This window comes from Diachasmimorpha longicaudata, chromosome 10 (assembly GCF_034640455.1).
Source record: "Diachasmimorpha longicaudata isolate KC_UGA_2023 chromosome 10, iyDiaLong2, whole genome shotgun sequence".
Lineage (NCBI taxonomy): Eukaryota > Metazoa > Arthropoda > Insecta > Hymenoptera > Braconidae > Diachasmimorpha > Diachasmimorpha longicaudata.
The window spans coordinates 6402478-6415439 of record NC_087234.1 but is presented as its reverse complement, the minus strand read 5'-3'; the positions used below and the strand labels follow the sequence as shown (position 1 = coordinate 6415439).

General features: G+C 37.9%; 1 protein-coding gene across 2 annotated transcripts; it reads left to right on the top strand.

Annotated features, from left to right (window-relative positions):
- The first annotated feature begins 2151 nt into the window (after nt 1–2151).
- Nucleotides 2152–12876, top strand: LOC135166558 (uncharacterized). Of its 2 annotated transcripts, XM_064128902.1 has the most exons (8): nt 2152–2387; nt 3723–3968; nt 5175–5595; nt 5694–5813; nt 5947–6050; nt 7156–7548; nt 7818–8540; nt 9087–12876. In XM_064128902.1, the coding sequence occupies exons 2-8, from the start codon at nt 3966–3968 to the stop codon at nt 9423–9425; spliced, it is 2103 nt and encodes a 700-aa protein (XP_063984972.1). In that variant the 5' UTR covers nt 2152–2387; nt 3723–3965; the 3' UTR covers nt 9426–12876. The 2 variants fall into 2 exon arrangements, with proteins under 2 accessions (XP_063984972.1, XP_063984974.1); XM_064128904.1 differs by lacking the exon at nt 2152–2387 and having other exon boundaries at nt 3472–3968; nt 5175–5589.
- The last annotated feature ends 86 nt before the right edge of the window (nt 12877–12962 follow it).

Genomic DNA, 12962 nt, shown 5'->3' with positions numbered 1-12962 from the left:
TTGGAATTATTTTTGGGGTTGAAGAGGAGAAAGACAGAGATTCTGATGAGAAACCCTTATTCAGTGTCCCTTCAACTCCGAAATATTTCCAAACGATCGAAATAGAACGAGACATATTTTTTTATTTCGAACTCCTCTATTTTTATTTTTAATATTTTTTTCAGTGAATGGTAAATTATTCATTTCCCAGATGTTGGACTTTTTTCTCACAAAAATGAGACACTCAACATCCCAATGTTTTTATTAGCCTGGGTAATGTGAAACCCAGGCGTACCCCGCTGGTGGGAATGAGAGAGAAAAGAGGAAGGGAGTCATGGATCATCCACTTGTTATGAGACTAAATGAGATCACGAAAAGTCGGAGCTTTTCATTCCAGTGTCACGAGTTATCAAGCCAACATCTCCAGCATAAGTTCCACATCGAGAGAATCACGACAATTTCTCGGGATTTTTTAAATTATTTTTTTCCCATCAGCTTTGATTAATGAGGTAATTTGGGCGATTTATATTTACTCAAAATTTTGGGGACCATGGGAAGTCGGCAGAGGTGTCAAGCAAATGCTCGTGAACGCGACAGGACCCACAGGTGATTTACCATCAATTATTCATTAATTCAGAAGAAAATATTCATGAAATTAGAGAAGTTAAAGGATTTCCGTCCTAGTTTTCGGTGAGATATCAGGAAAAAAAATTTTCCCCTTTGAGCAATTATTTTTGAGACCCAAGGCCTCTTAATGAGCGAACTTATCAATTCTTTGAATACAATACGACTCATTCTCTTCTACCCATTGTGCTTCATTACCAAACTACCACATCAACTCATTGAAAGAATGAAAATAGGAGGAAAAAAGAAGAAAAATGCTCATCTTCAATGTGCAGTGTCAATACGGCCTTCACTACCTTGAGGATGTTGATTCCGACAGAGCCTGCTGATCGCAAGCTATCGAAAATCGAGACCCTGAGGCTTGCGAGCTCGTACATAAGTCACCTGGACGCTGTTCTCGTGTTCGGACCGATTGATCAGCCCTGCCACAGGCTCGAGGAACACTACTGGGGGAACTCCGGGGGACGACCCCAGGTCTGCACCTTCTGTCTCGCGATGCACAAGCAATGCGTGAGTAAAATACAATTCTCAACGTAGCCTTTTAGGCACGTGAAGTGTCAAGTCAGGGTCAGTCAAGTGCTAACTTGACTCCACCGGTTCTGCCAGAGATTATAGGAGAGGTTGCTGATGCCTACGGAGCGGCTTCACTGGCTCCATAACTGACTGTCGTTAAGGCATCACCCCGGAGTGTGTGACATTGAATTCGTGAGGCGATTTGCGATTTTTCTAGGGCTCCAGGAATATTCTAAAATCCATTCTTACGTCTTTCTCGCCTCCTAGAGCCCCTAAGCCCAACCCCTCCAGCCCAGCAATCTCCCCTATAATCTCTGGTTCTGCTACTTCGTTACAAAGTTTTTTCATTAGATCTGGAAGAGGGGAATAATTCAGTGGTTTTATTCCAGAATTTGGAAGCAGTTCCGTCACTCGCATTTGATAAATTTCCTGCAGGAGAGAGAAATCACTATTGTTAAGAGACACTGATAGTTATTCGGTGCCGATGGAGAAGTTGTTGTGATCAGTTAATATTTAATAATATTCATATTATTTGCATAATAAATTTTTATAATATTTCATGTTTATCTTGGTTTGAAAAAATAATTTTGTAAGAGGAGAGACACAGTCTGAGGTGCTACAAATTCCGTCAAATGTCAACCGACAAACAATTGTATATTGTCATAGGGGCTTGACAAATGAAAAAACTAACTTATGTGTGTGCCACAGAGGGACTCACATGTACAGGTATTTACCACTAGCGAGCTCTTTGTGTCGCTGGCAGAACCCACATGCCACAGGGTACTTGTCAGGTAGCGATTTCCTGCAGGACTTACCTACAGTGCACAGAAAAAGGGTTGATTTGTCTTTTTTTTCCGACCAGTATCATGGGCAAAATTACAATGATGATTATTAATTATCCACGAGGTTACAAACAAAATGAATACATGTACAATAGTGTACTAACGATGGACAATAATGTACATTTATTTGTTTTTCCGTTTGCAACCCCCCACCGGTCAAGTACATTGAGATAGTCACCCACCAATCGAGTGAGATTTCAGTGTTCAAACATCCACGATGCAGTGAACAACTTGGGTGATTTTTTACCAAAATTTTCATAATTTTTGTAGTTCAATCGTTGGATTTCTGCGTTCAGTCTTATTATGATTGCATCGGATTATCACACTCCCCTCCCGCCTCTCCTGCCCCGGACTAATTGAGTGATTAATTGTCTCGGAAATGTTGATAAAGTGTGGATCGAGAGGAAAATAAATTGAATTGAACGTGAGGTAAGAGCCTTCGGAAAAAAAAAATCTACGTCCATTGGTTTTTATTTTATTTATTCCTTAAACATGATTGTCTCATAGTTTTTATTTCGCATTGAAAAATTGGAAATCGATGGCGAAAATAAATGGCCTGAAATTCCGCGTAACTCAGGGACTGATAAATCCGAGAATAAAAAAAAATGAGAACGCACCGCTGACATTTAAAATAACAAAAGAGACACATGTCGATCGATTCGTCAGAACTTTTTCTTTATTCCCCAGAAAATGTGGACGGGGTTTCCGTATAATTTGAAAATTATTTTCAGATAAAGATAAAATGTTAAACTTGAGTGAAATTGGAAAATTAATTATTTCGCAGAGGAGCCAAAGGTTCATTCACAGAAAATCTGGAATATCTCTGGAACTGGTGGAATTGGCAAAAAAAGTTGTAAACGTTTTTTGTAGCTTATGAAATTCCCTACATTTTGTCTCTTAACAATTTTCTCGTACAGTCAACGGTTTTCGGGATAATTAATTATGGCGTTGACGTCTTAGAAATCTACAGATCCTTGAAAATAAATCGAAATTTGATATTGCAGGCCTTAACATCTCTCATTTCTCATTCCACTATTTTTCTTCAACTACCCATCGATTCCCGGAAAGCATGATGACACATTTGTACCTCTCGGAAGGGAATGGAAATATTTTCGGTGATATAAAGACCCCCCAGAACGAAGTGCCGTAAAAAGAATGTCCTAACAAGTATCGGACACAGTTTAAATAATAAATAAAATCGAAAAATTTCGATGTCATTGTTCGTCACCCGCAATGTTGTGAAACGGCATCTTAAATATCTCGTAATCTAGACGGAGCATAAGAATTTTGGAAAAAGATTTTTGTAGCTTTCAAAATTATAGACCTTTTCATTTAATTGAAGAACTGTAAAAGGGCGGTCTTTGATCGGCAATATCTCAAGATCGGCAGAATGATCTTTCCCAATTTTTTTCTCATTTTAAACCTGTGTTTCCACCCTTTCAAATGACCTTTGACTCGTGCAATTCGCACCATTCTGACCGGAGATATTGACGATTAAAGAAAAAGACTCAATGATCGAAACGAAGTAAACAACTAAACACATTCGCAAAAACGAAAATTGGCGCGCTGAATAACGTCGCCATCTTGTTGGTAGCTAAAGCCTACATACTCCTGGGGGCCAGTCTGTTGGTGTTTGTAGGCCGTAAGTGGTGGCGAGAGAGCCCAAGGAAGGACTAAAAATTTCCCCCGACACGACAATAAAATTCATCCAGATCCAAAAAAAACAAACGATTAATCACGTTTTTTTTTCGGCTGTTGTGGCAGTGGTGGGTGAAATCATCGGTTGTAAACGTGTTCTCGTGGTGTTGAAGTGCTGGTGTACATCGAGAGGAGCCCCGGGACGATCCCCCGGAGACGAAAAAGCGTCCAAGGATCGACAAATTAATACCTAGTTATTCTTAATCAAGAAATAAAGGGCTTATTTCCGGGACGAGGTTTGTTTCTTCAGTATTTCAACGGCTGGTGTCTGCTTTCAGGACTGCCCTCGAACTTCCGACAGGTCTGAACATGGTGAGCACTTTTTCATTCGCATTTTCCATTTTCTCCCAATTTTTTCATCCTAGCAAAGAGCTTTAGATTTTTCTCCATTATTTTTGCCTTTCCCTGTCTGGATTTTTTTCGCTGGAAAAATTATTTCTACATTCTTCATCATCCGGGGTTACGGAACATTGGACAATGGAGGGTGGCCCGTACTGCCCCATATGTTGAAAAAGAAATTAGCAATTTTTTTTTTGCGTTTTTTTTCGGGGGTTTGGATGTTTGGCCGTTTTGTTGGACATTTTTTTAGGCTTTTTGGGCAGCTTTGGGGATCGGTGGTTTTTTGTTTTGACCCAGCCGTCGTGACAGTCTGTGTGTTTACGTCGCACCGCCGCCTGTCAATTTTTTTTTCGGTCCACGTAGGGGCAAGGCGCGAGGGAAGGGGAGGAAGCTAAAATGGAGCCTTTTAAATACAGTATATTCTCGGATTGAATGAATGGACTAGAACGAGTCACATTTCATTTTAAAGATTTCAAAAAAATCGTCAAAATGAGAGTAGATATTTTTAATTTCACTCAGCCGATCCGGAGTTATAGGTCATTGAAGACTCATTCTCACGTTTTGGGGGAAAAAATTGAAAAAATGGCAATGATAATTGTCAATACTACGAAGACGAAATTTCTTTTGAATTAAGAACTAACTGACAACATTAGTTTCTTGTTTTGACTCCCGACAAGTTGTGGCTCTATCACAATAGAATTGTCAGTCGTCGATGGACTGCGACTCGTGGGAAAGTGGATCCATGAATTTTATTTGTTATTATTAAAACTAAAATATTACGTCATCTACCTTGCTTTCATTCCCAGCCTCGTGGCATTATTTTTTTGATCGATTTGGATATGGATATTGAGTCCGAATAATCGATTCAACGGTTGCTGAGAATTGAGAAATCTTTCTATTTTATTTTGTATTTTGTTGTCTGCTCGTTAGATCTTGACAAAAACGTATTTAGAATTTTTCGTAACTCAACAGTTTTTTTTTTTAGAAAATTGTATTTTCCTTGATACCCGGCCATACTCCATTGGAATATTTTTTGTACCCAATTTTAGATATCGTACAATAATTATTTGAACCGTTTCGTAGTTTAGACGCTCCTCTGTAAAATCACTCACACGACTCCCGAATCCTACGAGCCCAACGATAAATTGTTGAAAATAGTTTTTTCTGCTTCAAACAAAGAGTTCAGCATCAACTGGTGGTACTGAGGGTTCAAGTCCTGCATCGAGCCCAGCATCAGCTGCTAGTCAAGCCATGGCAGCGCCTAAATACGGTACACTAGTGCCAAATCGTATATTTGTGGGCGGAATATCAGCGAACACGAGTGAAGGAGAATTGACCCAGTTGTTCTCAGCATACGGTAATGTCAAAGCAACGAAAATAATACTTGATCGTGCGGGTGTATCAAAGGGATATGGATTTGTCACATTCGAAACCGAGGAGGAGGCTAAACGTCTCCAGCAGGACTCTGAGGGAATTATTCTTCGTGAGAGAAAATTAAACATTGCACCGGCTATTAAAAAACAGCCATTCAATCGGTCCTTCGACGGCGGCTCTGGCTCTCCACCTGCTGTGCCTACAAGTCCCTACTTCTATGGTAATGGTGAGTCATTGTAATAATTTGGACCATGAAAAATTATTTCATCCAAAAATCGGAGAAAAAACGTAAATTTCACTGAGTTTTTTTATCTTTCCTCTCAGGAATGGGATTACCTTATCAAAATGGATTGACGTTCTACAATGCAGGCGGCCCAGCTCCAGGAACACCTCTGGCCCCACCAACAGATCCAGCAGCTTTGTACCAAGCAGCTGGAGTATTTGGTAAGCAGAGCAAATAGTTTAAATCAATTCTACGTGAAAAGGGGTCTCTAAAAATTCGAGAATCTCGTAAACTGTCAGGTTTACGAGAAAAATAGGTAAATTTGTTTTTTCATTTCTTGAATTATGCCTTCAGGCCCTCAGGCAGCTTCTGCACACCAGACATTCGCGCCAATGGTATATCCCTGCCCGGCGCCGTCCCTGTACATGCCACATCAGTATCAGTATCCTCCGATGCCCGTAAGTACCTCGAAGTCGATTATTCATGAATTTTGTAAATTGTGGAAAAAATCGAAATGAATTTTCTGATGAAATTGTCTTCGATTTTTTCGTAAAAAATGTAGGACTTTGACGAGGACTAACAAGTTAAATAAATTCGTAATTTCACCTATCCAGTTCAATTTCATACTAACCAGCACGTTGATGAGAAAAAATTAAACAGTCAAGTGGAATAAATTTCTCAATCAATCGATAAATCAAAGACTCAAAATGGATAGTCAATTATTTAATGTCAAATGTCAAATGTAATTATTTCCAAGCAATTTTTATTCCACTTCTCTGCTGCCACTTCTCTTTTATTCCACTTCTTGGTGAAGGTGTGTTGTTTATAACTGGTTCGTAATTGCCCTTTGTACCCACACATCATCACTAGATTCTAGAGACATAGAAAAATCACACTAGAGAATTAACAAAAAAAAAGTCACTCATTAAACTAAACCCCTCTGAGGGAGTAAAGATATTTTAAAAGAAATTAAAATTGAATGATTTGGACAGACAAACGGTCTGATGGGAGAAGCAATACCGCCGGCCTTCCTTCCAAATCCACAACAAATGCCTACTTATGTACTTCTCGACGCAATACAGTATTGAGGTTTAAAGGTACAATCTAAAAACAAGAGGAAAAACGTAACAAAAAAATGAAAAATCTTTTATTTCTTTTCATTTCAATAATCAGTTATAAAACTCAATTGAAATTGTGAGAATATTCTGTTGTTCTGGATGATTTGAGCATGCATTGTGAACGATGACAGCACGCTTATTTTTATTTTTATTCTATTAACGAATTATTATTTTTTTCAAAATGAGCGATTGTGCATGAGAAGTGGTTGTTTATTGGAGTCAATGGTTGATTTATTTATTATTAAGCTTTGAAAGGTTTGCCAATATGTTTTACATTTATCTCCCGCACATATTGTGGAATGAAAATCATAGAATGATTTTTTTTTATTGCATAAAGAATCATTTTTGCTAGAAAAAGTCATTGGGAAAAAAAAATAAAATTCTCATCTCGCTGGAGAAGATTCGCCAGAAATCGTGATGTTTGTCTTTATCTTTTTTCAACTAGTATGAGTCGTATTACCCTGGAGCAGCTGGTGCACCACCTTATTTATTGACAAGTGGTGGAACAGTTAATGGAACAAGTGTTGGAACCAGTGCCCAAAATACATCAGTGACTGGTGCAACCAGTCCCCAAGCAACCCATCACTTCTATCCGAGTTCAGGGCCATCAGGTGGCCCACCAGGTCATCATCACCATCATCAGGCTGTGCCCAGTGGTCCGGGGTCCAATCAGCAAGGATTGGATCCAATTTACTACGGATTTTCTGGGCCACATCAGCCACAAGGACAGGCAACACCGCAGCATGGAAATATTGGACTTGGTGAGCAACAGCTGCTCCTCTTTACGACTGATTGCCAACAGCCTCCCAACTCTGATGGTCAAGGAGTTACACAAGAGGTGAGATTATTTGAGTTTAAATTGCCTCGTGGACATGTGGAGTTCCGAGAAAATGTGCTAATATTTATTGGGGGCAATGAACGAAATAACAGAACAAGCAATTTTATGAATTTATCAAACGTTTATGAAACGTCAGGGAATTATAACACCTCTATGGAATTCAAAGTCTTTTGACCGATTTAACTGTAACTCCACTGATTCTCGAGGCGTAATTCTACTTAGAAGTGTGAAAGTTTTATTATTCATAAATCTCATGATTTTACTCTCAGGAGACACGATCAACGTCCAGCCATTCACAAACCGACGTATCCCATCCCCATCAAACCCAACCCCCTCTGAACCATTCCCCAACTCCCTCAAACCCCCCCACAACGCCCTTGATGTCCCTGATGCCCCTGAAATACCCCCTCACCCCAAGATACTCAAACTATCCTCATCCTCTCTCCCTCCCCCTACCCCCAACTCCTCCCCAGACATACCAAACAGAGGCTGATGAGGCCCCCACAGGTCCCTTGCATTGTAGAACATTCCCGTACCATCCATTGTACTTTCAGATCCCCTACAACACTCCCAGCCTTCTTCCTACCCCTCCAAATACCCAGACTACCTCTCAGAAGAACCTCTACACACCTCCAAGGGGCCAAAATGGCTATTCCCTCTTCTCAAATATCCATCAGGCCCATTATCCCAAGTCCCAGGCACAAAGAAATTCACAAACACCTCGAAAATCACCAACATCATCCTACGTCGTCACTAGGGGCTTTGACAGATCAACGGGTCTGACAAATACGTCGAGATCGTTTGCTGGTAAAAACAGTGGTGAGGTTAACAGTGGACGTAGAAACATGAGAAATGGAGGCATTGGATACAAGAGTGGAATGAATGGGCCTGGAGACGAGGGTAATGGGTCTGATAAAAATACTAGTCCACCACCAGCACCGTACTCACCCATGACCAGACCATTACCCAATTTTTCACCAACAAATCTTCAGGTAGTCGACTTTTTTATGTGAAAAAATTGGACGACTGGGAGAAGTTTTTTTTTTTTTGATAGGGGTTGGGGGAAAAGGGGTCTGAGAGTCGTTCGAGGGTCTGGAGGGTCAAGGGAAATTGTCAATTGTCTCATTGTTCGGGTCATAGCATTTTTCATGACGAAAATAATATATTGCAACATCAAATTAATTGTTAATTCCACTCATATAAAATTCTCTTTAAATTTTATGCGAATACAATGAACAATTAATTTGGTATTACAATGTATTGTACTAGTTTATTTCATTGTTTTCTGTATTTCTCTTTGCAGTTGGATTAAGGTACTTCTGCAGTAGGCCAGAAGAATATTGGAATGGCAACAAAGATTGTACATTCTAACTTCACTTTTATGTTCCATCATCAATGAATAATCTTCAAAAAAATCTATGTCTATTTTGACCTGCCGAAGTACCTTAAACAGCAATTTATTCCAAGAAAAATGATCTCTCGTTGAGAGAATGACCAGAATCCCCTGAAAAAAAAAAATCAACAATTCCCCTCTCCAGATGCAGTTCTACAATGCTCAGGGACGTTACCAAGCCCCAGGACAATCCCCCAGCACTCAGAACCTCTCTCAGGCACCGCCTCAGCACCAGCGTAGACCGCTACCATCGCAGAATAATTCCATCGATGACAAAAAAAACCAGGGGAGATTTGGTATCGGTCAGAGCTACTTCAGAAATACAAAGCTCAAAGTCAATGGCATTAACTCCAAACCACTGAAAGAGGGTATCGGAGGAGCTGGTGATGCACAGGGAGCCAGGATGCAGATGACATCACCCAGAAATACCCAGGATAATCAAATTTCCGGGGCGTGTCATCAGATTGAGGGTCTTACCCTCTAGATATCACCCCTAGAGTCATATTTTTTCTCTTTGAAAAATCATTTTCATGGAAATCAATGTTTCCCACTGTATTGTTGTCAATATTTTGAGAGGAATATTCAATTTTTCACTCTCAAGGCCATAAAAAAGAATAATCAAAAGTCTCGTAGAATTATTTTGATTATTTTTTTTAATCAAACAAAAAAGGTAAAGAGATCCGACGATTTTTGGGAGTGAAAAATACATTTTCTGGGCCTAAGTTTGTTTTCCATTTTTGATGGCCTAAAAATGTCATAAAATAATCCTCGATATGAAATGTTGAATAATGAAAAAAGGCTCTTTAATACTTCCTGATTATATAAAAAAATCGTTATATAAAACGTTATTATATATATATGTGGTAAGGATATGGCATGTTAAAGATTTAAAAAACTCTAATGATTATTTAAGGAAGTTATTATAGGCTTTTTGTTTAATATTTAAAACTAATATATTACGAGATAATATATGGATATATATATATATACATATATATATTTACACTTAATGCTGGGGGGGAAGGGGGAGGGGGTGGGCACGCATTATTTATATCACTAAAAGAATAAAGGATTTAGGATAAGAATTATTTAGTTATTTAGGTAATGGGACTTGATATTGTTTCTAGAGTAGGAAAAATTTGTAGGTTATTTCTCCCATTATGAGGGGTAACAAATGCTAGGCTCTTAAATACTGAAGATATATTTGTGAGCAATGCTAGAGTAGTTAGGAAGTCGACGAGGCTGAGGATTCATGAGAAGGGATTATTTGTCTGGGATTACTGAGGGGGAGGGGTGATTGGTTATTGGGGTTTGGCAATATCCTGAGTTGAGCTCTTGAGATGTTCCCGGTTATCTTGGAGAGGAAGGGTTTTATCCAAAAATGTCAGAGGGCATTTTTTTTGCTGGACAAATTCTCAATAAAAAATTATATTTGACATTTTTGGCTGGAACCACTTGTTAATGAGATAATTACGGTTTATGCTGATGGAAAATTTAAGGGGGTTGTCGGCGCTTAGATGTCAATAATCTTTTTGGCAAAATAGAACTTTTGACGAATTTCTGCTGATGGTTCCATCAGTTCCGTTTTTGGAATTGATTTTTTCCTCGCGAAATGGAAAAAATGGAAGGGGGTGAGCCGAATTTTTCATCAGCTGTAATTATTTCTTTAATAGTTTGTAATGAAAAATTTATGAAATCCCAGTCTCTCAGATTTCAACCCTCCCCTGACGATTGAATCCCATTAAAAAAATGATAGATTGGAATTCGCGGAATGGCGTAAGTTCTTCGGAATTCCACTTTCCCAAAAATCATTAGAAAATAAAAACTCAGTGAAGTTTGTACTTAAAAATCAATGTCATTCCCCCCCGACGTGAAAAAATTCCACAAAGAGGATATTGCATTGAGCAATTTAATTCCGAACAACTGAATTCCAATCAATAACGAAGAATAACGAAAGAAAAATACTTAAAAATATTGAATCGTACAAAAGAAAAAAAATACGAGCGATCTGTCATGTGTTCAAAGACGTAAAAAAAAAACTTAACTAAAGTGTTTTTGGGGTACTAGTGGGACAATGGAAATATCTACTCATAAAAAAAGGTTGCTCAAGGCACTGCCATCTTGTCTACGAGATAATGAATCATCGATATTTCGTTTTCATTATTAAATTATTTATTTAATCACTGATAAACGATTATCCGGAACGTACTTAAGCTTTCATTTGCCCATGTATCAATAATTTTCCCATTAACTATTGTTTAATTAATTAGTTCAACCACAAAGTGATTAAAAGACAACTACGAGTATTGGAGCAACTTGGCTGGTGGCCCTAAAAAACTATTAAAAAATGAAGGAAAATATTTAAAAATATTAAAAAAAAAAGTGTCGGCTGTGAGCTTCCAAGCAAATAACAATAATTAAATTATTATTAAATAATTAATGAAGTGCGGGAGAGGAAAAATTCATTATTAATCGATAAAAATTATTTCTTTTGTGTCAAATATTGGTTAATTCGTAATGTATTGTCCATTCGTTTATCTGAAATGTTGAATGTACGAGGGATTATTTAAAAGGCCTAGATACGTCTGAAAATGGAAAAACGATAAAAAAATGTTAATTGTTATGAACAGAAAGTTTAACAAAAATATTATAAGAGTGCCTTCTACTCGTTTTTCGTTCGTAGTTCTATTGTTTCGTCTCATTTAAATGTGAAATGTTTTTTTTTTTCGTTCTGTTGAAGTATTCGAACAATTCGTCTTTTGGTAAATTATAATTTTGTTTTTTTTTGCAAGGCGATAATTTTTTTTTGCGTTTGAGAAAAGACATCGGAGTATTTTAGGTGTTACATTAAGGATATATGAATTATATATGCGAACAGCTCATTTCGACACCTATTTCTATGTATGATACACAGATATTATGTGCAGAGGGAGAATAAATATGTTGTTAAATGTGGATGAGTGGGGAGAGGATGGTTATGCATTCTGTGATTAGATTCTGAATTGTTGTTGAAGAGTCAATGGTGAAGTGGCGAATTGCGAGGGATTGGGGATTAGTTATGGGTGAGATATCTTGGAAACCGATGGAGATGACGCATTTCGCCACTTCGCTAGTTGATTATTTACAGTCCAAGTAGACTTACGAGAGATTTTTGGTGGATAATCTGACCGGAAATAATTACCACCTCTTCAGAGACATTTTTGGTATAATAAAATGATGACACCTATCTCAATCGCAGAATAATTAATTCAGTCATGAAGCTTGAAACAGAAGATTGTTATATTGTTGACATGATTTTTTTCGATTATCTCCGAATCGCAGAGAGATAGCGAAATCATCATCTAGACCTCTTTTGTAGAAAATTTCACAAACTACAAAAAAGCAATAATGAAAATTTTGTTATCCCGATGAGGTCTCGAGATATTCAATGAAAACTGAAGTCTACGGCTGCCGAAATGAACTTATTTTCAGTTTAAAGCTTCATTACCGAGTTTATCTCACAAATAAGGTTCTTAAAAATCGTGCACATGTCGAGTAACTAGTTTACTGAAGCGTGAAAGTCCAGAGGATGATGGAAAAATTGTTACGCGAATGTCGAGCTGGCTGTGACCCGCGATTTTGTCAGAGAAAATAGGTAATGAAAAAAAAAATCTACAAATGTTGCGGTTAGGGCGTGAATTTGGATGTAACACGATTAACTCGTGCCCATAGAGATATAATATATAAACTGAATATAAAGTATATGCTTCGAGATAAAACAAATGTATATTAAGAAGAAGAATATTAAACAAATTAATACAAATGCTAGTTGAATAATATAATAGAGGAGACTATACGGAGATGAGAAAGCTCGATAGAAATACGGAGATTTGAGTGGTTGAGAAGCGACTGTTATCAATAAATTGACAAAATATTGTTGATAATACATTTTTCAAGTGGTTCTATCCCTATTTATTATGGCACAAATCATCAATGTTAATTCCTCACAGGAAAAATGAATTTTGACAGGCTAACAAATTCT

Excerpts from the sequence above, each read along its gene's own strand:
- LOC135166558 (XM_064128902.1), top strand. Across the intron at positions 5,596-5,693 it reads TCCCTACTTCTATGGTAATG|GAATGGGATTACCTTATCAA; the intron begins GTGAGTCATTGT and ends CTTTCCTCTCAG. Across the intron at positions 6,051-7,155 it reads ATCAGTATCCTCCGATGCCC|TATGAGTCGTATTACCCTGG; the intron begins GTAAGTACCTCG and ends TTTTTCAACTAG.